At 53.1% G+C, this 24,658-nt stretch overlaps 1 protein-coding gene across 1 annotated transcript in view; it reads left to right on the top strand.

The window, feature by feature from the left end:
* Positions 1-24,658, top strand: part of Anxa11 (annexin A11) — a 44,572-nt gene that overhangs the window by 16,983 nt on the left and 2,931 nt on the right. Inside the window, exons 2-12 of the mRNA XM_015504584.2 lie at positions 10,264-10,326; positions 11,809-11,921; positions 13,380-13,766; positions 15,276-15,363; positions 15,620-15,714; positions 16,427-16,540; positions 18,394-18,484; positions 18,844-18,923; positions 19,043-19,099; positions 20,758-20,851; positions 24,000-24,095. Coding sequence (XP_015360070.1) covers positions 10,272-10,326; positions 11,809-11,921; positions 13,380-13,766; positions 15,276-15,363; positions 15,620-15,714; positions 16,427-16,540; positions 18,394-18,484; positions 18,844-18,923; positions 19,043-19,099; positions 20,758-20,851; positions 24,000-24,095 — 1,270 coding nt within the window. The 5' untranslated portion in view covers positions 10,264-10,271. The remainder of the gene's footprint in view (positions 1-10,263; positions 10,327-11,808; positions 11,922-13,379; positions 13,767-15,275; positions 15,364-15,619; positions 15,715-16,426; positions 16,541-18,393; positions 18,485-18,843; positions 18,924-19,042; positions 19,100-20,757; positions 20,852-23,999; positions 24,096-24,658) is intronic.

Genomic DNA, 24,658 nt, shown 5'->3' with positions numbered 1-24,658 from the left:
TGCTCCTGGGGCCTCTGTCTCCTCTGTGCAAGGAGGAAGCTGGTGGGAGCTCCTGTCTAGGGTTGTCGTGATGTTAAATTCCACATAAAGCTCTTGCTGCCGTGCCTGGCTCGTGGTTAGTGTAGGTAACCGGTGGCTGTGACTATGGCCTGCTGTGTTTGGGAAGTTGGAGGGTGGAGACAGGCAGGCTTCTTTGTCACGGGACTTCTCGGAGCTTTTACTCAGTGCTCTTGGGAGTTGGCGGTTTCCTGGAGGGGGAGGTCTTAGTGGCAGCCCGTAACTGTGTGTTAGGCAGCATTTCCTGAAGTGTTTGGACAGTGAATCTGTCTCCTGAAGCTGCGATCTGGCTGACTTCACAGTTCGCAGGATGCTATGTTGGTGAGAACACAGTTGGGGCAGCGCTGAGCTGCGGGTCACGCTGTCTGCTTCTGCCCTTGGCATCCCTGGCTGGGGATGGTGGCCCTGGTTGGACCTGAGAAAGACGGTGGACGCTCAGAGGTGAGCAGGTTTACAGTGAAAACAGACAGACTCGATGCCTGGAGGGAAGATCAGGATCAGGTGGCTCTAGGTCCCTGTAGCTGTGTGGCTGCCATCAGTCAGCGGTGATCCTACAGAGCCCTACAGAGCACCGGGATGCAGAATTGGAGTCAGTTTATCGTTTTTGCCAAGAGCCTTGGATTAATTGTTGTGCTGTTCCTTGCCCTGCCTGTGCGGGCCACATGCCTCTTATTTGATGCTCACATGGTCTTAGGAGCAAGTGAGGGAAAAGGTTATAAAGGAGAGTCTAGGTGGAGGGGTATTGGTGGCGGGGCCAGGCTCACTCAGCCACCAATCAGCAGAGCACATGCCGGGCCCCAGACCTAATTCAGCCTTCCACCCATGCTGCACTTATGGGGTACACGTTAAGCCAGATGCAGGATGATGGGGGTGAACGAGACTGCTGCTGTGTGTCTACCGGTGCCAACCTATGGTTGGCAGCATTGCCACCAGGTAAGAGCTCTCTAGTCCAGGGACTGGGAAAGTCCTGGGGAGGCTGTTTTTTTGGGTTCCTTATATTGACAGGTGTCCTCAAGCATTCCAAGCTCCACTTCTAGGATGAGTTGGTGCCTGATCATTGCTGGCACAGAAGCCTGGTTATTACCTGAGAGTTCCGCTGATGCGTGCATGTATGTGTCTACTTCAAGTTCATGGCATTTAGAGAGGTGAAAAATTACAGGTGAAGTAATATACAGTGTCTGGGCTTTTCTTCTAAATAATACAGGGGAGCAGGCAGGGTCCAGATGAGTCAGGATTGGCCTCGGGATGGTGCTTCACGGAAGCCCAGTGGTGAGCGTCTACTGCACTGTTCTGCTGTATGCATATTCTCCACAAGACAAAGCTGTAAAGGATGCCAGTCATTGTTCATCTCTGTTTTCCCTACTCCAGTTCACTCCTGGGAGTGCTCTTGCTCAGAGGGTGAGGTGCAGTTACTTGAGTGTGTGGCAGGTGTGGGCGGAGTCTGGCCCCCTCCTGCCTGGAGCCAGGGCCATGGGTGTAGGTGTTGACAGTGTGGGGTGGGGTGAGCTGAGGCCCTGGGGCTTCTGGACCCCCAGCAGGAGGAATGGCCTTGCAGAGCCCTTTCTAAACATATCCGTGCTATCTCTTGCCTGTGGAGGAGGGGTCTTCAGACTGCTCATGGCAGGAGCAGCTGCAGCCACTGAACAGGCCGGCCAGCTTGGGATGGGGCAGGAAGGAGCAGCACTGCAGGGAGGAGGCAGGTTCTGCCGCCAGCAGGCCACGTTGTGCCACAGACTGCCTGCAGAGTGCCTGTGATTTTAGCAAGCTGCACCCAGGGAGGTGGGACCCACATAGTCTCCAAGATCGCCTCCAGGGTGGAAATCATTTTGTGAGGCTTCAGGGTAGAAGCTCTTCAGAAGTCCTAAGATCCAAGAAGATGGAAGAGCCACAAGAGGCGACCCCCCCTCACCACCCCTAGGACAAGTGAGAGGGACTTGGCTCCCGGTCACTGGGTGAGGTCCTTGCTGCTGGGATTCTTGGGCTGGGCTCAATAGACATTTCTCCTAGCCTTGGGTTTCTGTCTTGCTTCTTAGGCTCTAGCCCCACCTGCCCAGGCTCTGGGTTGCTGCCTCCACTCCCCTGCCCACCCACTGGGGGCCAGTAAGCACCGACTACTCCTGGCACATGGAGGCCAGGAACTTCTCAGACGGCTCAAGGCCAAATCTCCATCTCCTCAAACCCCACCAGAAGGCCACCAGGTGGAAATGTGGCCTGAAGAGAAATAAAAGCAGACTGTTTCCCTCTGGGCTCGCACCGCTCTCTTCTCCATGACCAGGTTCTGGGCTTTTTGTACGTGACCTTTTCTCCATCCCCAGCCACCTGTTCTACAGTTCAGCTCAGCTCTGACCCAAACTGGAGTTCGGCAGACCCTGTTGTAGGGACAGACGAGGCAAGGCACTGAAGACAGCAGGAAACAGTTTTATTTGGCTGTAGCCAGGTTCAAAGGGTACAGCCTTTGCTGTAATCAATCAATCCCCTGAACCCCGAGTTCAGAGAGTTTCAGAGTTTTATACCCAGTGTGTAAGGGGAGGGGCTCAGAAGTTCACAGTCTGCAGAAGTTCACAGTCTGCAGAAGTTCACATAAAAGCAGTTTTTTCTTTCACTGTTCTGGGCAAGTTAACTCTTCAAGGATAACACCTGAGAAGGGGAGAGCTTCTTCTCCCCTTTCTTTCCTTCCCCTGCCAGTTGTTACCATGGAGCCCAGTTGTAACTTATCTTAAAAATATAGACATCTCTGTGAAGCCCAGCTCAAGGCCAGGGGCCTTGTTTGTACATTTCTTCAAAGTACTATACTGGATATGTTTGTGAAAAACTAGTAAGGGGGTGTCCAGCACCTGGAGTGCTGGTATCTTCTTGGCCAGTGGCCAAGTAAACAGGGTGACACGAAAATAGGAAGTTTATCTACATTGGACTCTTTCACAGAGACTCTTGCTGACAGTCCTAAAATCAGCCATGGTGAAGAGGGATTTTCTGTGGAGAAAGGAGGTGCCCACTTCAACCCCACAGGTTCAGTGCCACAAGCTGCTGGAAATGTGTGTCTGGTTGTATGTGACAGTATCACATGGACCAGAGCCTTACTTTGTTCTGGAGTGAAGAGAGTTTGCAGATGTGCAAACACATCTTTCCTGTTTCCAGATCATACGCACATAGGAACACACGTGAATTATTTATGCATGTACATTTTTATATAAATATACATGTGTGTGTGTCTTTTGACCCAGTGGAGCTTTACCACAGAGCCACATCCCCAGCCCTCCCCCCCTTTTTTAAGTATGTTTTTAGTTGCAGATGGACACAATATCTTTATTCATCTATTTCTATGTGGTGCTGAGGATCGAATCCAGTGCCTCACACGTGCGAGGCAGGCGCTCCACCACTGAGCCACAGCCACAGCCCCCCAGCCCTTTTTATTTTTTATTTTGAGACAAGGTCTTAGGGCCTTGCTCAGTTGCTGAGGCTGGCCTTAAACTTGCAATCCTCCTGCCTCGGCCTCCAGAGTTGCTGGGATTACAGGTGTGCGCCACTGCTCCTGGCATGTATGTGTGTCTTGGACTGTGCATTTGTGTGTGTGTGATTGGGAGAGGAGATAGACGTGCTCAGCATTCTGAACTTCCATACAGTATGCATGTATTCCTTTTATTTATTATTTTTAATTTTTTAAAAAAACAATGTGTTTTTTAGGGCAGTTTTAGATTTCACAGCAGAAGTGAGCAGAAACTGCACAGTTCTCACGTGCTATCTGCCCCCATGCATGCACAACTTTCCCACTCTCACCCCGCAGTGGCACATTGATTATAGTCCAGGATTAGTAGGAGCATGCCATTACCACAGCCCTCAGGCACATTAGGGTTTGCTGTGGTGGTGTGTGCTCGGGGGTCCTGACTGGTGTATAACGGCGTATTCGCCATGCAGGGTCACTCAAGGCCTCTGCGCTACTCCCTCCACTGGCGCCTGCCAGCCTCTCATCATTTTATACCTTGGTCTTGCCTTTTCTGGAATCTCTTATATTTTGAATCATAGGATACGTAGCTTTTCCAGAATGGCTTCTTTCACTTAATAATATGCATTTGGTGTGCCTTTGTCCACGTGTTTTATGGCTCGATAGCTCATTTCTTTTTAATGTAGAGCACCACTGCACTGCCTAGTGGCACCAGTATGGGCTTATCCATTCACCTACTGAGGGACATCTTGGTTCCTTCTGAGTCTACCAGTTTTGACTAAAATACCATAAACTTTGCTAAGTTGGGTCTGAAATTATCCCCAAAGGCCCCTTTGTCCCCAACCTGTGGCACTGCTTTAAGAGATGAGGCCTGCTTTGAGGAAGTTAGGTCATCAGAGATGTTCCTGTGAAGGAGGCATTGGAATCTGGACCCTCCTCTCTCACTTTCTGCCTCCCAGTCACCATGGGTGAGCAGCTTGGCTCCATCCTGTGCTCCCCACCATCATGTCCTGCCTCACATGGACTGGAAAGCAATGGGCCAACCAACCATGGACTGGATCCTCTGACATCATGAGCCAAAACAAACCTTTCCTTCTTATAAGTTGTTTATCTCAGGTATTTTGTCACAGTGTGGAAAGCTAACAAAAGCATCTGTGTGCAGGTTTTTGTGTGTGGCTAAGTCTTCAGCTCATTTGGATAAATATCAAGAGCATCATGGTAGCTGAATTGTTTGTAAAATTATGCTTGGTTTTGTCTCTTCCAAAATCTCTTCCAAAGTGGATGTACCATATTGTATTCCTCCCAGCAATGAACAAGCGTTCCTGTTAACTCCATATCCTCTCCAACACGTGGTGCTGTCAGTGTTTTGGACCGTGGCCATGTAACAGGCCTGTGGTGGTATTGCATTGTTTTAATTGGCAATTCCTTAATGGCATGTTGTCTTTTCATATCCTTCTTTGTCATGTGTAGATCTTTCATTGGTGACGTGTCTGTCCAGGTCTTTTGCCCACTTTTTAAAAAATTATGTGGTTGCTTTTCTTGTTGAGTTTTAATAGTTCTTTGTATATTTTGGCTAACAATCTGTCAGAGATGTCTTTTGCAAATATTTTCTGTTGTTCTATGGCTTCTTTTTCTTTTCTTTTTTGAGACAGGGTCTCTCTGTCCAGGCTGGCCTCATACCCCTGCGTTCCAGAGATCCGCCTGCCTAAGCCTCCTGAGTAGCTGGGATTAGGGGGTGTGTGCTGTTCCTTTTCTTTTACAGAACAGAACATTGAGGATTATCAGAACATTATGGTTTGAACTATCCATATTTAAGTTTTGTGTGAAAGCAGGTTAAAGATTTAATATTTAAAAAACAAATGGATAAATGAATATTCCCACAGGCCCAGGAAGGTCAGTGGAGGGTCATCCCAGGAAGGTATCTGTTCCCGTCTGTCCGGGCTTCTCAGCATTAACCCAGTGCAGGCTCTGTCCTGTGTGAGCCTTTGCTCCTCCTCCAGGCAGGCCATCTCTATACTCATGCCAGGCAAGGTACTGCCACCACATGATGTGCACAGGCCAGCCCTGCTGCTGGCTGGAGGCCTGGCGTCCATCTCCCCATTGGGTGGGGGACGGCCAGGAGTGGGAAGCAAACTCCCTCTGGGTGGTTCAGCCTCCCGCCCAACCAACATGAATTTCTGGCTTCCTGTGAGTGAGGACTGGCGAGTGTCTGTGTGGGGCCCTTGAAATTTACTGTTGTACTTGAGCACCTATTCACAGCTGCAGAGAACAGGTCCTTTGCTAGTCCCTGCGAAGCCCCCAGCTCTTTCCTTCGACATTCACGAGTGCCCTGGAGTTTGGTTCTGCTGGGATGCGTCTTCTCAGTCTGCTGCTGGAAGGGAAAGCAGATGGTACAGGACAGAAAGGCCAGGTACCTTGAAGGAAGGAGCATTTTCCAGCATGTGGTCCACAGAACCAATTAATCAGAATCCTGGGGCCTCGGGTTGGTGTATGCATGTTTACATTTCATATTCTTGGGCCCACCTCAGGTTCAAGGGCCCCAGATGCCTGGCGCTGAGGCATCAGTGTTTCCTGAGTTCTCCTGGTGATGCTCACACATGGGGAAGCAGTGTCACTCCAAGTGTGGCCCATGGCCCAGCAGCATCACATGGAAATATGTCACACATGCAGCTTCTTGGGCCCTGCCCCAGACTTGCCGATGCTGGATTATGGCAGTGGGACCCAGCAGTCGGGGGGTAACAGGCCCCACCGGTGACTGTTTTATTGAGGCAAACTCTTACCTACAGTGGCCACAGCTTAATAAAATCAGTGCACAGTTACAGGAAGGAAGGGAGTGTTTGTGCTGCAAGGTCCTCCAGAGAGTCTGGACCAGAGGCTGGAGATTCCCCAGAGGCAGGTTCTAAGAATTGGAGCAGTTCTGCCAGGCATGTTGGCCCACACCTGTAATCTCAGCAACTCAGGAGGTTGAGGCAGGAGAAGTACAAGTTCAAGGCCAGCCTCAGCAATTTAGCTAGACTCTCTCAAAATAAATAAAGAGGACTGGGCCTGTCGCTCAGTAGTAATTTCCAGGACCAAAAACAAAAAGAATTGAAGCTGGAGGTCAGCCTCAAGAGGCCAGCTGCCTAGTATGTGGGAGAACCTCTCCAGTGAGGCTCCATGTCTGGGTGCTGTGATCATATGTGGGCATATAGAAGGGGGGACATGCCCTAGCTGGCAGACTCACTCAGTAATGTGAAGCATATCCCCAGGTTCATGCACCTTCCTCCCCTTCCTTTCTTCCCTACTCCTCCTCCTCCTCTTCTTCCTCCTCCTCCTCTTTCTTTTCCTTACACTGGGGAATTGAACTCCAGGGCTCACTCATGCTAGGCAAGCACACTACCACTGAGCCACACCCCAGTCCTCAGGCACCTTTTTTCTTTGCTCAAGGACAGGAGAGAGGCCTAGGTCCAGGAGGCAGGGTGATCCTTATGAATGTGGAAGAGCAGGCAGGTCTGCGGCTTGGAGCTCACAGTGCTGTTTTCCGTGGCTGTCTTCTGTAACAGAGACTGGGGCCAGATGGGTAGGAGGAGGAGAAGGTGAGGTCCAAGGTGAGGCCTAAAGGCCACCCCAGGCCATCCGGCCACTTTATGTTTCCCCTGCTTCTCCTGCAGCTGTCAGAGAGATAAGCTGCTACAGCCCTCATCTGAACATGGTGGGGATGTGGGCTGGGTTGTGACACTTTTAGGTGGGCACTGGGTCCCCGTGTCTGAAACCATGGTGGGGAGTTGTCAGCATGATGGGTCAGGTAGTGGCTGGCCTCTGTTCCTGGGAAGAAGAGCACAGGTGCCACTCCCATCAGATCTGCAGCTGGAAGTGAAGGGAGCAAGAGCTGAGGTGTGATGTGGGTCAGGATGCAGGGTTTCTCAGTGGGCTGGAGCCACGGCAGGATCTACAAGGGAAATTTAACAGGAATCCACGTACGGGCTCCACCACCCAGAAAAACCCACGCGCGGCCATCCAGAGAGGTGGGCAGCTCTGTCCACGGGGAGGCAGCGGGATGTCCTGCCCTGCCTCTGCAGACTGCACCGGGAAAAGCTCAGAGACAGATAAGTGAGTGAGCAGCAGGCTTGAAACTATTCTGGGTAAAAAATACTGGGAATAAGGAGATCCTTCTTTCAGGAGAGGGGAAGGTGGGAGGTGTGTCCTGGGGAGAGGAGAGGACCCCGATGAGGGACTGCAGGGCTAAGGCTCTGCAGGTGCCTTAGGCCCACCCTGTGGGCCTGCAAGGCAGAGCCCTTCCTAGAGGGCAGGTTTGACTTTGCCAGGAGGCTCCACAGCTGACCTCCCAGAAGGGAGAATGCCATCCCCTTTGTGTGGCTGACAGGCCTGGCGTCCTGATGCCAGGTTTGAGTGTCCCTATGTGAATTATTTTAATCTTGGAAGAACAGCCATGAATCTGTGTGGCAGGAAGGAGTGGCCTGATGTGTGTCAGAAGTGCCTGCCTGCATTAAGCCCTTTGTAAAGCTGTGTTTTGGTAGGTAGTACATGTGTGGCAGAAATGCAGAGGGCGCGTGTGGGAACAGCAAGCCTCACTTCCAGTCCCCGCTTTCCCTTCCAGAGGCAACCAGGGTTCCCAGAGTCTTGTTCATCACTCCAGAGGTGGTCTGGGCTCGTGTACTTACGGGCACCACTTAGTTTGTGTGTTTCTGGTTTCTTTATTACCAGTTTGTATACATGTAGCCCTGTACCTTGGTGAATAGTGGGGACATGAAATGATCCCCATAGAGAGAGCTGGCTAATTCTGAAGGGTGTGTTGTAGGACTCTGTTGTGTTTTATGTTTGACCAGATGTTGGGTGGTGAGGGGTTTTCTGTTGTTACAGGTAATACCACAGTAAATCCATGGCCCTACATCATTTCCTACAGGGCCAAGTGCTTCTGGGAGATAAATGTCTAGTGGAGTTGCTGGGTTAAAGCAGATGCCATTTTTAATTTTGGTATCTCTGCATTTTTAACTGGTGCTTCTCTTAGCACCTTTTGAAGGCAAACGCGTTTCATCCACATCATTTCAGTTTTTCTAATGGTTATTGGTCTCTTCTTTTTTGTTTTAAGATGGGGGTCTCCTGTGTTTTCCATGCTGGCCTTGAACTCAAACCACAGCCTCCTGAGTAGCTGGCTTTTTTTAACTGTGTAACTTTCCCCATACGTTAATCATTTGTTATGTCTTTAGGTTGTTTTTGATAATGCAGAAGCTCTATTTTGTGACTTTGGGATTTGGGGTTGCTGCTTACATTTAAATCTCTAGCCTAGTGAACATTTATTTGGTGTAAGGAAGAGAAGTAGAAGAATACAGTGGTGCTTTGGTGCCCTGAAGTCCTGTCCAGTGCTGTCTCTGGAAGGGCAGATGCCAAGTGACCATTGCAACTCATCCTGCTGCAGGCAGCTCCTTACAGTCAGAAGGTTCCTGGGTCACCTGTCCCCACCCAGGCTCCCTCCTCCCTGGGAGGCCTGAGGGTCCCAGCAGAATCTGTGTTGAAGGAGCAGCTTGAGGGCAGGACAAGTGGGGCTTCCTGCTGATAGGTCACCTGGCTGCTGGGTGATGACTCATACCATGCCTCAGGCAGTGCATGGGCCAGAAGTTCAGAGATGGTAAACTGCATGGGGAAGGGTCATCTGGGCCAGATGGTAAACTGCAAAGGGAAGGGTGGTCTGTCGAAGGTTCAGGTAGCAGTTCCAGCTCTCTCCAAGACCTCTAAGGCATCATCTGACTTCCCATTGCTTTGCCTCTGGTCACTTCTGGACCCACTGAGCAAATCAAGTGACCACACCCAATGGCTGAGAACCCGGATTGCCTTCTGGGGACCTGTGGCACCTTGAGAGCCCTTCAGCTTCCTTAAAAACAACATGTCTGGTTCTTCAGGGTGGATGAAGGGGAACTGAGTCTTTTGAGTGACTGGTGTGGCGGCTGATCTGTGTCCCTCCTAGGCAATGGGCATTGCCAAGGGTCTGTGTATGAAGGGACTATGGGAACAGGTGTCCTGCAGCTGTCGTGGGTTCCAGACTCTCTCCTCCCCTTACTGTCTGATCCGCAAGTAAGTCACTTACTCGAAGTGACCTGCAGTGGCCTCTTCATCATGAACAGAAGGGCGTTGTCCTCTGCCCTGATTTTGGGCCCCACAACAGGTAAAATCCCTGTGTAGGGCCCTTCTGTTTCTAGGAAGGACTGTTCTGTACTGGCCAGGTCCCTTGCCTGATGAACTAGTGGTTGGAAACTGGAAGGTGTATAAGTCAGACCTAAGATGGTAGTGGCAGTGGACAGCTGGGGGTTTGTAGGCTGGCCACAGGGAGACAGGGTCCTCTGACTTCCCCTGTTGCTGGAGGGATGGCGATAAAGGCACAGGAAGAGGAAGACACGTGGACTTGGAGCCCTGAAAAGGAGGTGGTGTCTTCTCTGTCACTTGAGGTCAGAGGCCAGAGGGCAGGTCCAGACACGCGCTGCACCCTTGTCCCCTGAAGCTGGAGGGAAATGTGGGTGAGAGGGCTGTCCAGGATTTGAGAAGATTCCAGATGGTGAGTCTTCCTGTGGCCCAGGCTCAGGGCCTGGCCCACAGTCCGAGCTTGAGGCCCAGCTCTGAGGCCCCACAGGGAGCGAGTAAGCTGGGTTGTGCCACCAGCCTGATGCAACTCCTGCAGCTGTGGCCATGGCTGCTGTCGTCTCGTAGCTGACCAGCAAGCCTGCTTGGTGAGGACGCCCAGGACACACCTGAGTGTGCTTTCTCTTCTCTTTCAGATCTACCCATGAGCTACCCAGGCTATCCCCCACCTCCTGGTGGCTACCCCCCAGTTGCACCAGGTAAGAGGGGTGGGGCGGGGTGGGCCTGGAGTGGGGAAGGAGGAATGGGAGTTTCCTCACTCCCTGTCCTCCCCTGAGCACAACCTGCAGGAGGCGAGGACAACAGAGGGGACCTCCCCAGGGCAGGCAGGGCCTGGAGAGGACCCATGCTGAGGCTTGGGGAAGCCTGGGTTTGAAACTGGTTCTGGAAGACCCTGGGCCAGACCAGGACTGTCTCCAACCTTATTAGCTGATAAAGACAAATGCCTTAATTTTTCTGAGACTCCATTTTCTCCTTTGCAAAGTGACTTCAAAGATCTCTCCTTCTCTGGGCTACTAATGACATACTCACGATATACCCAGGTGCTCATAAGCCTGGCAGGCAAAGGCTCTGGCTGGGTGCCCTCCAGAGCGTCCACCCTGGCTGGGGGAGCATGGTTTTGCCCTCCCCCAGGGAGGAAGTAGAGGCTGTCTCCTGGAGGCAGATGGTGGGGATCACGTGTCATTCCCTGCAGCTGCCTGAAGCCATGTGTTATAGGGTGAGGCTGTCCCACCCAGTGGGTGATCTGAACCCTGCCCCAGAAGCAAAGCTTACGCTTAGGGCTCTTCTGTCCTGGCCCTGGGCCCTCATTTTCCTGAAGTGAAATTTGGTCCCACACTAGAAAAGGAGATGTGGGAGCTTCTGGAATGAAGGGGAGGCAAGGGCCATTTCAGGGACATTCCCTCAGAGGGAGTCCGAGCTGTATTGCCCCTTGCCCCAGGGGACACAGCCCGCATCACACACTTTTGGAGTTGAGGTCTAAGCATCAGTGGAACCTGTAGGCCATTTGTGCCCTTCCTCCCTCCTCCCTCCCATTCAACAGGTGAAGACCAAGCCCAAGGGGGAGGAGACTCAGTCACTTGTCACTTTCACCTCAGGGTTGAGCCGGGCCACTTCTGCTGAAGCAGCTGCTCACCCCCAGCTTAACCACACTGGCCCAGATCTCCTCCGCAGAAATCCTGCCATCCCCACCTCTATCAGCATGGCTGCTCAGCCCGAGCAGCAGGAGGGCGAGTAGGCAGGTGTCTTAGGGCAGGATGGTCCCTGGGTATCCCACAGCCCTGGAACTGAAGAGCCGGACGCGAGGCCGCTGTGGGCAGGAGTGCACCTGCCAGGCAGCAGCCTCCACCGGGTCCAATGGCCACATGTAGCCACTGCCCAGGCATTAGCTTATTCCCCATTGCAGCAGCTGGACACACACACTGGGCATTGTGCCCATTTTTCGGCAGAGGAGATGGGCCCAGAGTGGTTGAGAACCTTGCCCTAAGACACACCGCTGGCTTTACTGTCCCCTTGTGGATACCGGTTAGTGTCTGTTAGTGTCCCACGATGCAACCCTATCTCCTCCATCTTGTCCTCCTTCTTGTCTCTGCCATTTATAGACTTAGAGCAAAAAGCCAAACCCGCAGGACCCTTCACCCCCGAGCCTGCGCATCACTGTAGACTTTTGGTGTTGTTTTCAGGTGGTGGTGCCTGGGGCGGAGCTGGCTACCCCCCACCCAGCATGCCCCCCATCGGGCTGGATAACGTGGCCAACTATGCCGGGCAGTTCAACCCGGACTACCTCTCAGGAATGGTGAGTCCAGTACCTGAGGCCGCTCCTGGGGCTGTAGCTGCGTGGCCAGAGGGGTCAGGGCACTGGCCCCTTGTGGCTTCAGAGGTGGTCCTGAGCTGGAGTGTGTTGAGCTGTATGTTAGAACACGCGGGTTTTCTTCAGCGTTCTGCCACCTCCTCACCGCCTCTCTGGGCCTCAGTGTCCCCCTCTGTCAGATGAGTGGAAGGGCAGCATAATTGGACTGATGGTCTCTCAGGGTCCTTTCAGCCCTGGGGGTTGGGTAAGGGCCGTGCCTTCATGGAAGTTCGTGGAGCACCTTCTTACGAGCTCAGCACAGGGCCCAGAGGGAAGGGTGTGTGTGTGCACACGTTTGTGCATGTGTGTGTACATGAGAGTGTTGTGTACAGGTGTCTGCGTGTGCATGCGTGTGTGTACACGTGGAGATCTGTCTGGTTGGTCCTGGGTGGGTGTATGGCAGGAGAGTGGGCAGACACTTACTTTTATTTGTTGTTTTGCTTCTAAAATATATTTAAAAATTTGACAGCAGATGTAGAAACGGCAACCAGTGCACACCTATATCTGCTGAGGCCCAGCTCTAGGTACTAGGGGTGTGCAAATAAAACAACAAAAATCGCAGCCCTGATGCGCTCAGCGTCTGTTGGGAAGACACAGACAATGACGTAACCACGTGATGATATTGTATTGAAGGGTTTTGGAAGCAAGAAAAGCCAGGAAGAAGGGTCGGGAGTGGGTAGGGTGACGTGGGATATGGCTTATAAGGTAGAGGTTCCATCTTTTAAGGTGGGTCAGAGTGGGAGCGGGTGTTGAGCAGAGGAGGGATGTGCCGTGTGGATGTTAGGGACTGTAAATTCTGAGCTGCTGTGGCCTGATGTGCTCAGGGACAGTGAGCTGGAGAGGAGAGGTGAGTGTGGGGCTAGAGATGGAGGCGGGCCCAGGTCTCAGGACACAGGACCCTGTCGGGGATCCGAGCTTTTATCCTGTGAATACACATCCTCCTGGGCCTCATTTGCAGAGCCGGTGGCCAGCCTGCAGGAAAGGGCCCTCTTGCTTTCTGGGGCTGTGAGCCCTTACCTTCAGCCAGTGGGTCTGGCTGGAACCAGCAGCCGTGGGAGAAGGAAGGCGTCTCCTCTGCACTGGGGGTGGCAGGTCTCTGGTTTAGATGTAGACCTTCAGGTCAGAGCCCCAGCTGCACCACTTGCTGACTCTGTAGCTTTGAACAAATGTGCCTGTCTCTGAGCCCACTTTGTGGGTGTGATTATCCGTCATGTAGCTGTGGTGGAGGTGCTGTATTAAGTCGGCTCAGGTATGAGAAGAGCTTAGGTAGCAGGGCTTGGTGGGCAGGTCCTGGAATGAGGCTCCTGGGAGCTGGCAGGGCTCAGGCCAGGGAAGGGTAGACCATCGGACCACCACCAGACTTTGTGGGCTGGGGGTCTCAGGCTCTGCTTTGTGCACTTGCAGGCAGCCAACATGTCTGGGACATTCGGAGGAGCCAACGTGCCAAACATGTACCCTGGGGCCCCTGGGGGTGGTTACCCTCCAGTCCCTCCTGGGGGCTTCGGGCAGCCCCCTCCAGCCCAGCAGCCTGTTCCTCCATATGGAATGTACCCGCCCCCTGGAGGAAACCCACCCTCTGGGATGCCCTCATATCCGCCGTACCCAGGGGCCCCTGTGCCAGGCCAGCCCATGCCACCCCCTGGGCAGCAGCCCCCAGGGACTTACCCTGGGCAGCCACCAATGACCTACCCTGGGCAGTCACCAATGCCACCGCCAGGGCAGCAGCCTCAACCAAGCTACCCAGGATACTCAAGCTCTGGGACTATCACTCCTGCTGTCCCCCCAGCTCAGGTGAGTGCTGATTGGGACCTGAACCCCAAAACTGGAGACCTCCCTGTGGCCTCTGGCAGCAAGGCCAGGAGGTGCTGGAGGGCTTGGGCCTTTGCTGCTGCTTATTTGGACAGAGTATCACTTTGTCACAGGCTCCCCTGGGGCCATGCCTTCGGCCTGTGGGAGCTTCTCCCAGTTGGCTTCAAGTGCAAGTTGGGTGCTGTTCATTCCTCCTGTGATTTACTGCCTGGGCTGTGTGAATTTTTCAGAACTACCCAGGCCACTGGTCTCCAGGCTCATGCCCCATAGTCCCCTCGATGGGCCCTCCCAGACAGGTTTTGGAGGATTCTTAAAATCCCCTTTGGGCTGGGGAAATTGTTGGCAGTTCCTCCAGGGTTGATCTTGGCTCATTTTGGAGAACGGTTCATGTTTGCAGAGCCTAGAATTCATTGTCATGGTTACGTGGCAAAGCAGCCAAGCACAGGGCTGGTGTTATGTGCTGGGTGACTATTTTTAGACAGAGGGTCCCCTCTGCTCCCTGTCCGCCTCCATGCCACCCTCCAGCCTGCCTCCCCGCCTCCTTCCCATCTCTTCTCTGAGCACATCTCCTCACTGTGTCATAGCCGTCTGTCTATTCCGCCTGGGAGGATGGCCCACCAGGAGACAGTTGAGCCTGTGCAGTAGCTCTCTGTCATTTTGGCAAATACCTGTGACGAACAGCTTAAAGGAGGCCAGATGTATTTGGACCCCCGGTTTTAGTCCATGGTCACTTGGCCTGTTGTTTGGGCCTGTATCAAGGCAGAGTGCTTGGAGTGGAGCTGTCACCTCGTAGTAGCCAGGGAGCAGAGAGGAAGGGGCGGAGCACACCTTCACTGACCTAACTTCCTCCCACCAGGCCCCGGCTCCTCACGGTGCTGCCACTTCCCACTAGTGCCGCAGGCTTTCTGCAAAGTCCTTTTAACACAAGAGTCTCTGGGAGGCATTTAAAAGTCAAATAGCAACTGGGAAGTTCAATTTCACTGGGGTTGTACAGCTGCTGGCTGTGCAGGCAGTGCAGTAGTCAGGCAGCATGGCCTCTAGGGACAGGGACAGGGAATGAACGCTAGTCCCAAGAAGCAGTTAGGAGGCCACCCACCATTGTGAGGGCTGGGTGCTGGCATCTCCAGGGTCACATGGAGTGGCTGCCCATCAGGACTGTCCTGATGTGTGCTCCATGCGTGATGTGATTAGGCATGGAGGAGAGGCCAGGGGCCCTTTTTCAGGACCTGGGTGGAGGGCAGGTTTTCAGCGGCAGGACCCAGCTGTAAGGGCTCCTAGCCACAGAAGCCGGGAAGAAACCCGTACCAGAACACAAGGACAGGTAACAGCCATTTGAGGGAGACTCAATGTGGAGCCCTCTGCACTGTTTATTTCGGGCTCCTTGAGCTCCCCCAGGTTTAGAGAGAAGTGGTGCCAGAGTCTGGGGTGGGACAGCCTTGGCCCTGGACAGCCAGAGTGAGTCATCTTACCTGCAACTCTTTGTCCAAGTAGTTTGGAAACCGAGGCACCATCACAGATGCTTCTGGCTTTGACCCCTTGCGAGATGCCGAGGTCTTACGGAAGGCCATGAAGGGCTTTGGTGAGAGACCTGGGGAGGCTCCAGTCCACACCCCACCCCGTGCCCCAAATCCCTGAGCAGTTTCACGATGGTTCCGTGGGCTGAGGTGGCTGGTGGGAGGCGAACCTGACCCCAGTGGTGTTGGAAGGAAAGGTGGGCTTGGGAGTGTAGGGATGTCCAGGAGAAATAGCGGCCCCAGGCCAGGAGTCAGTAATCACAGAGCGTCCCTATCACCTGCAAAGCATCCGGTGACCCTCTCCCACCTCCTCATCCCCAGGGACTGATGAGCAGGCCATCATCGACTGCTTGGGGAGTCGCTCCAACAAGCAGCGGCAACAGATCCTCCTGTCCTTCAAGACAGCTTATGGCAAGGTGAGTTATGGGGTGGGGGTGGGCGAGGACAGTGGGGCCTGGTCCCTATAGAAGCAAGCATGGCCTGCAGACCCACTTTTCCTTGGGGCCAAGTGGACGTGGACATCTAATGGACAGTGAACTGCATTAGGACATTTCCTGATCTTCCCCAGCCGGTCGTCCCCAGATGGTGACATCTTTTAGAGGTGAAGGATGCCTGGAAGAAGCACCCCCAGAGTCCATAGTGTAGTGAGGCTTGGTGAGAGGCATGTGGACATCTGGGTTGCAGCCTTGGCTCTGCCACCACTCACTGACACCAGGCATAGTTCATTTCTCCCCCAGCCCTACCCAGCCTCAGGGTCCCTTCCCCTCCCTCTTCATGACACCCTGGGAGGTTTAGCTGACAAAGGAGTTTTGGAAGAAAAGACTTTGTGAACTGAACAAATGCAAAAGGTGTATATTTTCAACTTCTAGAACTTTGAATCTTAAAAAAATAATCATGTACATATTGGATGGGTGAGTGTCCGGCCCAGCGCTCCCCTTGGTGTGCCCCCAGTGGCGGGCATCCTGTGTAATTGCACAGGCTCTGCAGCTCAGGCCCGTCCCTGAAAGCAGGCTTTTCTTCCCTGTGATGTCCATGATGTGGCTGTCCCATTTGGGATTCTATTCCTGTGAGTCACCTTCTGTGGATTCTCAAAATGTCCTTGTCTTGTTTGTTTGAAAATGCAATCAGGATTTGATCAAAGACTTGAAGTCTGAGCTGTCAGGAAACTTTGAGAAGACTATCTTGGCTCTGATGAAGACTCCAGTCCTGTTTGATGTGTATGAGATGAAAGAAGCCATCAAGGTATGTACACGTAGGGCTGTGGGGAGAGGTGTGGAGTGGAGTGTGGGTGTGGACACACAGCCCAGAAAAGAGCTGGATGGTGTGAAATGTGGCTGTCCCCTTCCTAGCTGTTGCTCAGTGCAGCTCCTGGGCCCTCTGGGTTGGAGTCAACATGCTGTAGAAAGCACATCTTCCGGTAATTTCCCCAAGAGACACATGACATGCCATTTGTTAGAGGGAGTGTCTAAGCCTCTTTCCATCTTAAGTGTCAGGAGCTGGGGGAATAGAGGAAGGTGGTAATGGAGTGAGAGAGGGGGTCGAGGCCGTGGTTGGGGAGCTCTCATCCTGTGGGTCTCTGCCACTAGCAAATGGCAGCCACCTGCTTGAGCTGAACCAAAATAGAGGCAGAGAACTGGTCGTGGGGATGAAGACAGCTTGGCATAGAGAAGGAGGGCCAGGGCCAGGGCCAGGGCATGTAAAGGACAGGACCCAGATGTGATTTCTGGGTCCATTTCTGGGGTATCTGCTTCCAAATGATGACACCCTGTACCCCACCACCATCTCCGCCACCTATCAGATCCAGCTATAGAAGAGACCAGCTGTCCCTTGTCCAAATTCCTAATGGGGCAGATTCTGATGGACTTGGCTTGGGGTCACTGTCCCCCGCAGGTCTAGATGGTTCCGGCTGAGGGGCAGGTCCCATCCATCCATACAGTCCTGCACCTGTGTGTGTCCTGGGGCTGAGAAGGGACAACCCCTCAGAAGGGGGTTCCTTGTGGGTGGAGCATGCATCCCGGAAGGAACTGCTTACTGCGGTCCAATGTCTCCCCCAGGAGAAGTAGAGATTCAGTGTGGTGCCTGGAAGGGGGAGAGGACTCTGTTGGAACACACACTGCCTGTGTTGGTCCAGGGAGGACGCAGGAGGTGACTGGGGAGGGGAATGGTCCCTAGGCTTCTGCCCCGCACCCGCCTTCAGCAGCTTGATAAGGTGGTGGTGATGGGGTGCTGGGAGCAACACAGGCGTGGCTGCAGCTGTTGCTGCCCAGCTGTGTGTCCTTGAGCATAAAGGAAGTGGGGACAGTAGATGCTGTCAGGATGTGCAGTGGGCACTGGGTAAGTGCCTAACACAGAAGCCCATCATAAACTCCAAGTAATCTGATAATTGCAAGGGGGTATCAGTAATGGTAAAAGTGGCTCACATAAGCTACTTTTTTTTACAATTAAGGGTCACAAAGACCCTGGAGGAGGCCATCCTGCCTGATCAGCACTGTCTTTAACTCTACCTACATTAACCCAGCCACCTGAGTAACTCATCAAGGTTGCATAGCTGGTGAATCACATGGCCAAGATTCAAAGTGACATAAAAGCAAGGCTGCTGACTCTGTCTTCTGCCTTCCTACTGTCCCTGATATAGTCATTTTTTTTAATCCTCATTGCAGCCTATTCTAAGATGTCCCCAGACACTCCACATTCTTCTTGGGACTCCCACACACCCACTCTGATCTCTTTTATTTTTAGCCCATTTTCTCAGTTATTTGTCATCTCACTCATGGGCTGACCTTGGAATAAAATAGACCTTGGTCCACATCTCACCCTTACTAAGTACTGTGTGGCCCTGGACAGTCACTGTACCTCTCTGATTATTTCTTGTCAGTGGTGGTGACCCTTTATGTGATTTGTATTCATCTCTATTGACATTGTTATCTAGTGCTTACCTGGGCCTGGGGAAGTGGGGTGAGGGGACTGGCTCCCAGGCCCAGGAGCAGTGCCACAGGTGTGCCTCTGGGGCTGCTGTTAACATTGTAGCACCTGCTGTCTTTCGAGGGTGCTGGTGAGGGTAACTCTGTGGTCTGCTGTATTCTATGCCACTGCAGGGGGCTGGCACTGACGAAGCCTGCCTGATTGAGATCCTCGCTTCCCGCAGCAATGAGCACATCCGGGAACTGAGCAGAGCCTACAAAACAGGTGAGCCTGGCCCAGGGCCTCTGCCCTCTGCAGGCGGCTGTGCATGCCAGGTATGGGCCACACCCTCTCCCAGGGCCTCTTATTCCTTCCTGGCCTCCTTATCACCCCATTTCCCGCCACTCCTAGCACACTGGGCTTTGACCCAGGCCCAACCCTGCCTGTTCTTCATACATAGAGCAGGTGACTAAGGTAAGGGAGGGCTTGTGGTAGAGCCACGCCTGTCAGAGGCCAGGGCAGCCTGGGGGTCACAGGGTTGGAAGGGCCATCTGGGCCTCTGTCTTGTCCCATTGTCCACTGTTGACCCACCTTGCAGTGGGCAGCTGCAGCTGGGAGTTGATTTCCTTGTGTCTCCCTTTCAGAATTCAAAAAGACCCTGGAGGAGGCCATCCGAAGTGACACGTCGGGGCACTTCCAGCGGCTCCTCATCTCTCTCTCTCAGGTACCTTCCCCACGACAGGCAATCAGAGCAGAGGGGTTGGAGCAGTGAGGGAAGGGGAGCAGTGAGGAGCTCCGTGCCTCGATGGGGTGGGCTTCATCATACCACCTGCTTCCTTTCAGGGAAACCGGGATGAAAGCACCAATGTGGACATGTCCCTCGTCCAGAGAGATGTGCAGGTGAGCGTGATGACCAGGCAAGGCTTCCTAAACCAGGGGTGTCCCCCACTTCCTTCCTTCACAAAGCGATGCTCTGGGAAGAGAAGAGCAGTGGATACAGAGAGGGCTGTAGATGCTTCAGGTTTCAGCTGTGCTCTGCCCTTTATCAACTGTGTGACCTTGAGAAACCACCTAGTCTTCTGGGCCTTAGTTTCCCCACCTGTAAGGGGGGAACATGCAAGAAAATAAATGATGCAATGATTGATGAGTTATGGATGTGGGATTTCACTTGGATTGGGACCTTTCTGGTGTTGAGGTGTGTGCACCATTATGTTTGCAAAGGGAAAGAATTAGCGCTTGCCTGTTAAGCTTTTGAGGCTTTGAGCCTAGAAACCAGCTGTCACCCCAGTTGTGCTTCCTTAGAATTCCATCCTTCTTCCTCTTGTGATTTGTAAAGCAAAAGGGGAAGGAAGCTCAGGTGTCCATGCTTCTTTGGAAAAGTCTGTGTGTCCCACTACTGCATTCAGACCCTGGTGTGCTGGCTTCAGGGAGCCCCGTCTGGTGGGAGGGAGCGGCCATACCTCCCAGCAGACCTCTGTTGAAGGCAGAGGTATCATGCTCTCCCTCCTCCATGCCTGACCTCCTTCAGCCTCACCTTGACCTGCTGATTCCCTTGGGTATCAGTGCCCACAGGTCTAAGAGCTGCTGCTTGGGACTTGCAGGCACCTTAGAGGCCATCTGGGGCAGGGTTGCAAATTGTCAAGTATTTAGGACTCAAACCTTCAAAAGCTCATTAACAGGTGAATGCAAATTCTGCCTCTTTGCAAACATAATGGTATACATAATAAACAGAGGAAGAACAAATTATGAAATCCCTTACTCATGATTGCCATCTATCCGCTGTTGTAATATTGATTGTCTCACATGTTCCTTCTTCTTTTTTTTTTAATACCTTTATTTTATTTATTTTTATGTGGTGCTGAGGATTGACCCCAGGGCCTCACATGTGTTAGGCAAGGGCTCTACCCCGAGCCACAACCCCAGCTCACACGCATTCCTTCTTATAGATATGGAAATTGCTTTTCAAGGCTGGGAAATTACCTGTAGAAATCTGGATTTCAGGCTTCTGAGGAATGGATCTGGCAGCCTCAGACCGTGTCTCTCTGTCACAGGACTCAGCTGCTGCTGAGAAGCACTGTCCCTCAGGATGGCTAGCCATGGGGCCCCACTCTGGGCTTTAAAGCTGACCTACTTTCGTCAGTTGTCACCCAGCTGGCCCTCTGGGGCTCTTGACTTTGCAACCTCAAATCAAACTCACCCTTGGCATTTTAGAGATGAGAAACAGACTTGGAGAGGCCTGCCTCAAGCCCAGCCCTCTTCTTCCATTCCTTCCATTTCTTCTCTGCATTGCTGCTCCCTTGGGCCAGTTAAGGATGCTCTTTGCCCAACATTGGCCTCCAGTTGGCCTTGGTTATCCTGATCTGAGTGTCTCCCAGCACCAGCATTCTCTGTGCCACCCCAAGGGGTGGAGCACAGCAGGGGATCAGCAAACCTTTGCTCCAACTGCCCCATTTTCTTCTCCTCTGGGGGTCACAGGGCAGACACTGCTCTGCTTTCTAGGTGACCTGAGCCAGGGGTCTGGAGTGAGCCCTGTGTTGAACATGTGCCTTCCTCTCCAGGAGCTGTATGCGGCTGGGGAGAACCGCCTGGGAACAGACGAGTCCAAGTTCAATGCAATTCTGTGTTCCCGGAGCCGGGCCCACCTGGTGGCAGGTAAGGCAGTGCTGGGCCTCCCTGGGACCAGTTAGATGAGGGCATTGTGGGAAACCAAGCTTGCAGGACCACTGGGCGGCTCATCTCTGCCTGGGGCCTTTGCTTTCTTAAAAGCGCCCCCTGGTGGTGAATTAAAAGATGCTCTTGAGTGTTTACTGAGTCAAAGCACTGGTTCTGCAGGAAGCAAAGGGAGACATGAGGAAATGGGCTCTGGTTGGCTGTGCTGGAGTATGGATTGGAGTTGGGAGTGCCCTCTGGGGCTCCTCATCGGGGTTTTCCAGGGTGGCATAAGACACAGTTATAGCAATGACTCTGGGCAACTTTGTTTACTTGGTCAACACATCCGGTTGGAACTCTGGCTGTGTTCCTCTTGGGTGGTGGAGTGGATGCGGGGCCTGGAAGGAACAGAGGCCAGCAGAGTCTCTGTTCTCATGGGCTTCGCCTTGTTCAGGATACAGACTGTAAGTAAGTACTGAATAGAACCTGTGTCAGGCGATAAATCCTGTAGAGAACATAATAAAGCCGGACATGGGGTTAGGGAGTAATGGAGCAGAACCCAGGGGGAGGCTGTGGGGCCAGTCTGCTCGGACAGAGTGCCATTTTACTGAAACCCTGAAGAAGACATAGAGGGAAAGGTCCCGTGCAGTGGCTAAGACTCAAGGAAACGGGCTGTGTGACCAGAGCAGTTGGAATGAATGAGGTCAGAGGAGGCCTGGCTGATGGTGCTTGGGGTTAGGTATTTATCCTGAGTGGCCTGGAGGCCCTGAAGAGTCCTGAGGAGGCAACTTGCAAGTTCATTGGAGGATTGAGTGTACTCCTTACCCTCGGGGCATGCCGGGCCAGACTTGCCCAGCTTTCCTGGGGGACCTAGACCTAGCTTGTGTTGAGAGTGCAGGGTTTGTGGCAGAGCAGCGGAACCTGTTGGGAAGCTGCTGCAGTGGCCCCAGGGACAAATGAGGGTGGCCTGGAGGAGGGGTGGGGTGAAAGGAGGTCAGGTTCCGGCCCTCCTTGCTGATGACTGGGGGTCACGCAGAGTCGGAGAAGGAGAGGAGCCGAGGATGATAGAGTTTGGTTTTGGCTAAGCAAGTGGAAGAATGGCGTGACCCTCCCCAGAGATTGGGAAGCTCTGGACAGAACAGGCCTCATCAGGAGGGAAGGACACTAGGAGTCTTGGGACAGAGAAGCCAGGAAGCCAGCTTATGAGCCTGGTGCTCAGGAGAACTGTGGGCCAGAGGTGGGAGTTTGGTAGCTAGCTGCAAAGGGTCAACAGTGCTTTGGCCTCTGGACTGTAAGATGTCCCCTTAGGAGGGGACAGAGAGAGAATGGTGGTTTGAGGTCAGGGCCCTGGGGGAGGACTCATGGAAAAGGGCAGTCTTGGAGGCCAGTTGTGTTGGAAGGACTGAGAAGGGACTGGGAACCCTAAGCATGGGCAGCATGGAAGGGCACTGGCCAGAGATGCAGGGCTGGCTGGAGGTGAAGGCCCAGCACACACTGAGTTTAGAACACAGGCGCCAGGAGCATGTGTCCTCCTGGCTTCAAGAGGAGGGAACAGGCTGTTGGGCAAGTGAGTCTGGCCACGCTTGGATTTAAACCCAGGCCTCTGGCCTCAGGACACACTTCTAAGCTTCCTCATTGTGCTGCGTGGAGTGGGAGTTAAGGTACTTTCTCCTTCGGTATCATTTTAATAGCGAGATATCATACCAGAGTAGCTATAGCAAACCCAGGATTCCACAAACGTGGCTTGGGCGGAAATAGCACCTTGAAGAAAATCTGAATTGCGCTGGGCACGAGTGCAGCCGAAGTCACAGCTTTGCTCTGTAGATGGCACCAGTTTGGAGCTGATACTGGGGAGCAGGCAGAGCGAGAGAGAGCAGCATGCAGTGCAGAGCCTGGCTCCAGGCCTCCATCCCGCCCCGGCTCTGCTGGTCCTGGGGAAGCAGGGCTGTGGGGAGAGTATGGGGCGATGCTGGCCTTGCTGGCCGGGCCTCAGCTCACTGTTAGGCTGAGCAGACAGAACTGACGGGGAATGACTGAGGAGGAATGCGTGGGCTGGGGGTGCAGAAGAGTTGGTGGGAGGGGACCCTGGGTGGGCCAGGGTGGGTTGGTTGCGATTGGGTAAGCAGATTGGCGAGGACTGTCCTGGTAGGAGGACTCCATGAGCAAGGAATACTGGGCAGTGCCCATGACGTGGGACAGTGTGGCTGCCTTGAGAGCGGGCAGGCACAGTCAGTGGGGCTGCCCAGGGCACCTGGAGCAGAGCAGGAGAGGCAGCTCCTGAGGGCCAGAGGCCTCCTCTTGCGCGTCCTTAGTTTGCTGTGACAAAGACTATAGACTGGGTGACTCAAATGACAGGAATTTATTTTTTTGTAGTTCCGGAGGCTAGAAGTCCAAAGACAAGCTGCCGCAGGGCCCCTTCTAGGGCTTCTCTTCTTGGCTGTAGACAGCCTCCTTGTCACTGTGGCCTCACGTGGCCTCTCTTCTGTTCAGGTGCTCCTTGACTTACTTACGATGGGCTTATGTCCTAGTAAGCTCATCGTAAGTCGAAAATATTGTAAGTCAAAACGCATTTAAATCCTGGTGCAGCGGCATGCACCTGCAGTCCCCGGGACTCAGGAGGCTGAGGCAGGAGGATTAGTTGAGCACAGGAATTTGAGACCAGCCTGGACAATATTGAAAGTCCATGTCTCAAAAAAAAAAAAAAAAAGAAGCATTATTTACCACTTAACTTACTGAAAGTCACACTTAGCCTAGCCTGTCTTAGGTATGCTCAGGATGCTCATGTTAGCCTTCAGTGGGGCAAAGTCATCTGACACAGAGCCCGAATGTCTCTTGTAATTCAGCGAATACTGTACTATTGTATGGGGACCTTTGTAAGCACAAAAATATTGTAAGTTAAATCATCATAAGTTGAGGACTCTCTGTACATGCACTTCTCTCGTCTTCCTTTGTCATGAACTCCTCTTCTTATAGACATACTGGTCAGGTTGGCTTAGGGCCACCAGACAGCCTTGTTTTAATAGAGGTACCTCTTTAAAGATCCTATCTTCAAATACAGTTCTGTTCTGAGGTGCTGGGGTTAAGATTTCACCATCTGAATTTGGGGGGAAACAGTTCAGTCCATGACATGTCCTTTCTGTCTTCCCGCTAGTTTTCAACGAGTACCAGAGGATGACAGGTCGAGACATTGAGAAGAGCATCTGCCGGGAGATGTCCGGGGACCTGGAGCAGGGCATGCTGGCCGTGGGTAGGTGTCTCAGACCTGCCCCTCTCCCCAGGCAGGGGCTGGCACGCACAGCAGTGGTCAGGGTGCTCGCCGTCCTCCTGCTGAAGGGTGGCGGAGTGCAAGAACCACAGTGTCCAGGGTTTCTAAATCCAGATCCAGTGGTGGGAAGTCCCGCTTCCCGGATCATGGCAGAGTGAGCCCCGCTAGCCCGGTCAGGGGTGTCTTGTTTATATTTCCAGAGCCACTCTGGACAGGGAGCTGCAGTGTGGGCATTAGTGGGAGAGCATCCAGCTGCCGTCCTGGAGGAAGGTGACTCATATCCTGCCAAGTTTCCTCTAAAAATACATCCCTGCAGGCAGTTGTCAGATGTTTGTGATGGAAACACGTGGAAAGATTTTACTTGCAACAGCAAAACAGGCCTATGCCAGAGGAAGCTGGCGGGGCTCCCAGGATGGTGGCTGCTTCTTGCAGGGCTTGTGGCCTCTGAAGCAGGCCCTGCCTATCATGCATAGTTGGGTCCTCCCCTCGCGGCTCTCACAACTGCTCTTTATACTCACTGGGAAAAGCAGTTCCCCCCCCCCCCC

Source organism: Marmota marmota, unplaced genomic scaffold, assembly GCF_001458135.2.
Source record: "Marmota marmota marmota unplaced genomic scaffold, marMar, whole genome shotgun sequence".
Lineage (NCBI taxonomy): Eukaryota > Metazoa > Chordata > Mammalia > Rodentia > Sciuridae > Marmota > Marmota marmota.
This window is presented reverse-complemented; position numbering and strand designations above follow the sequence as displayed.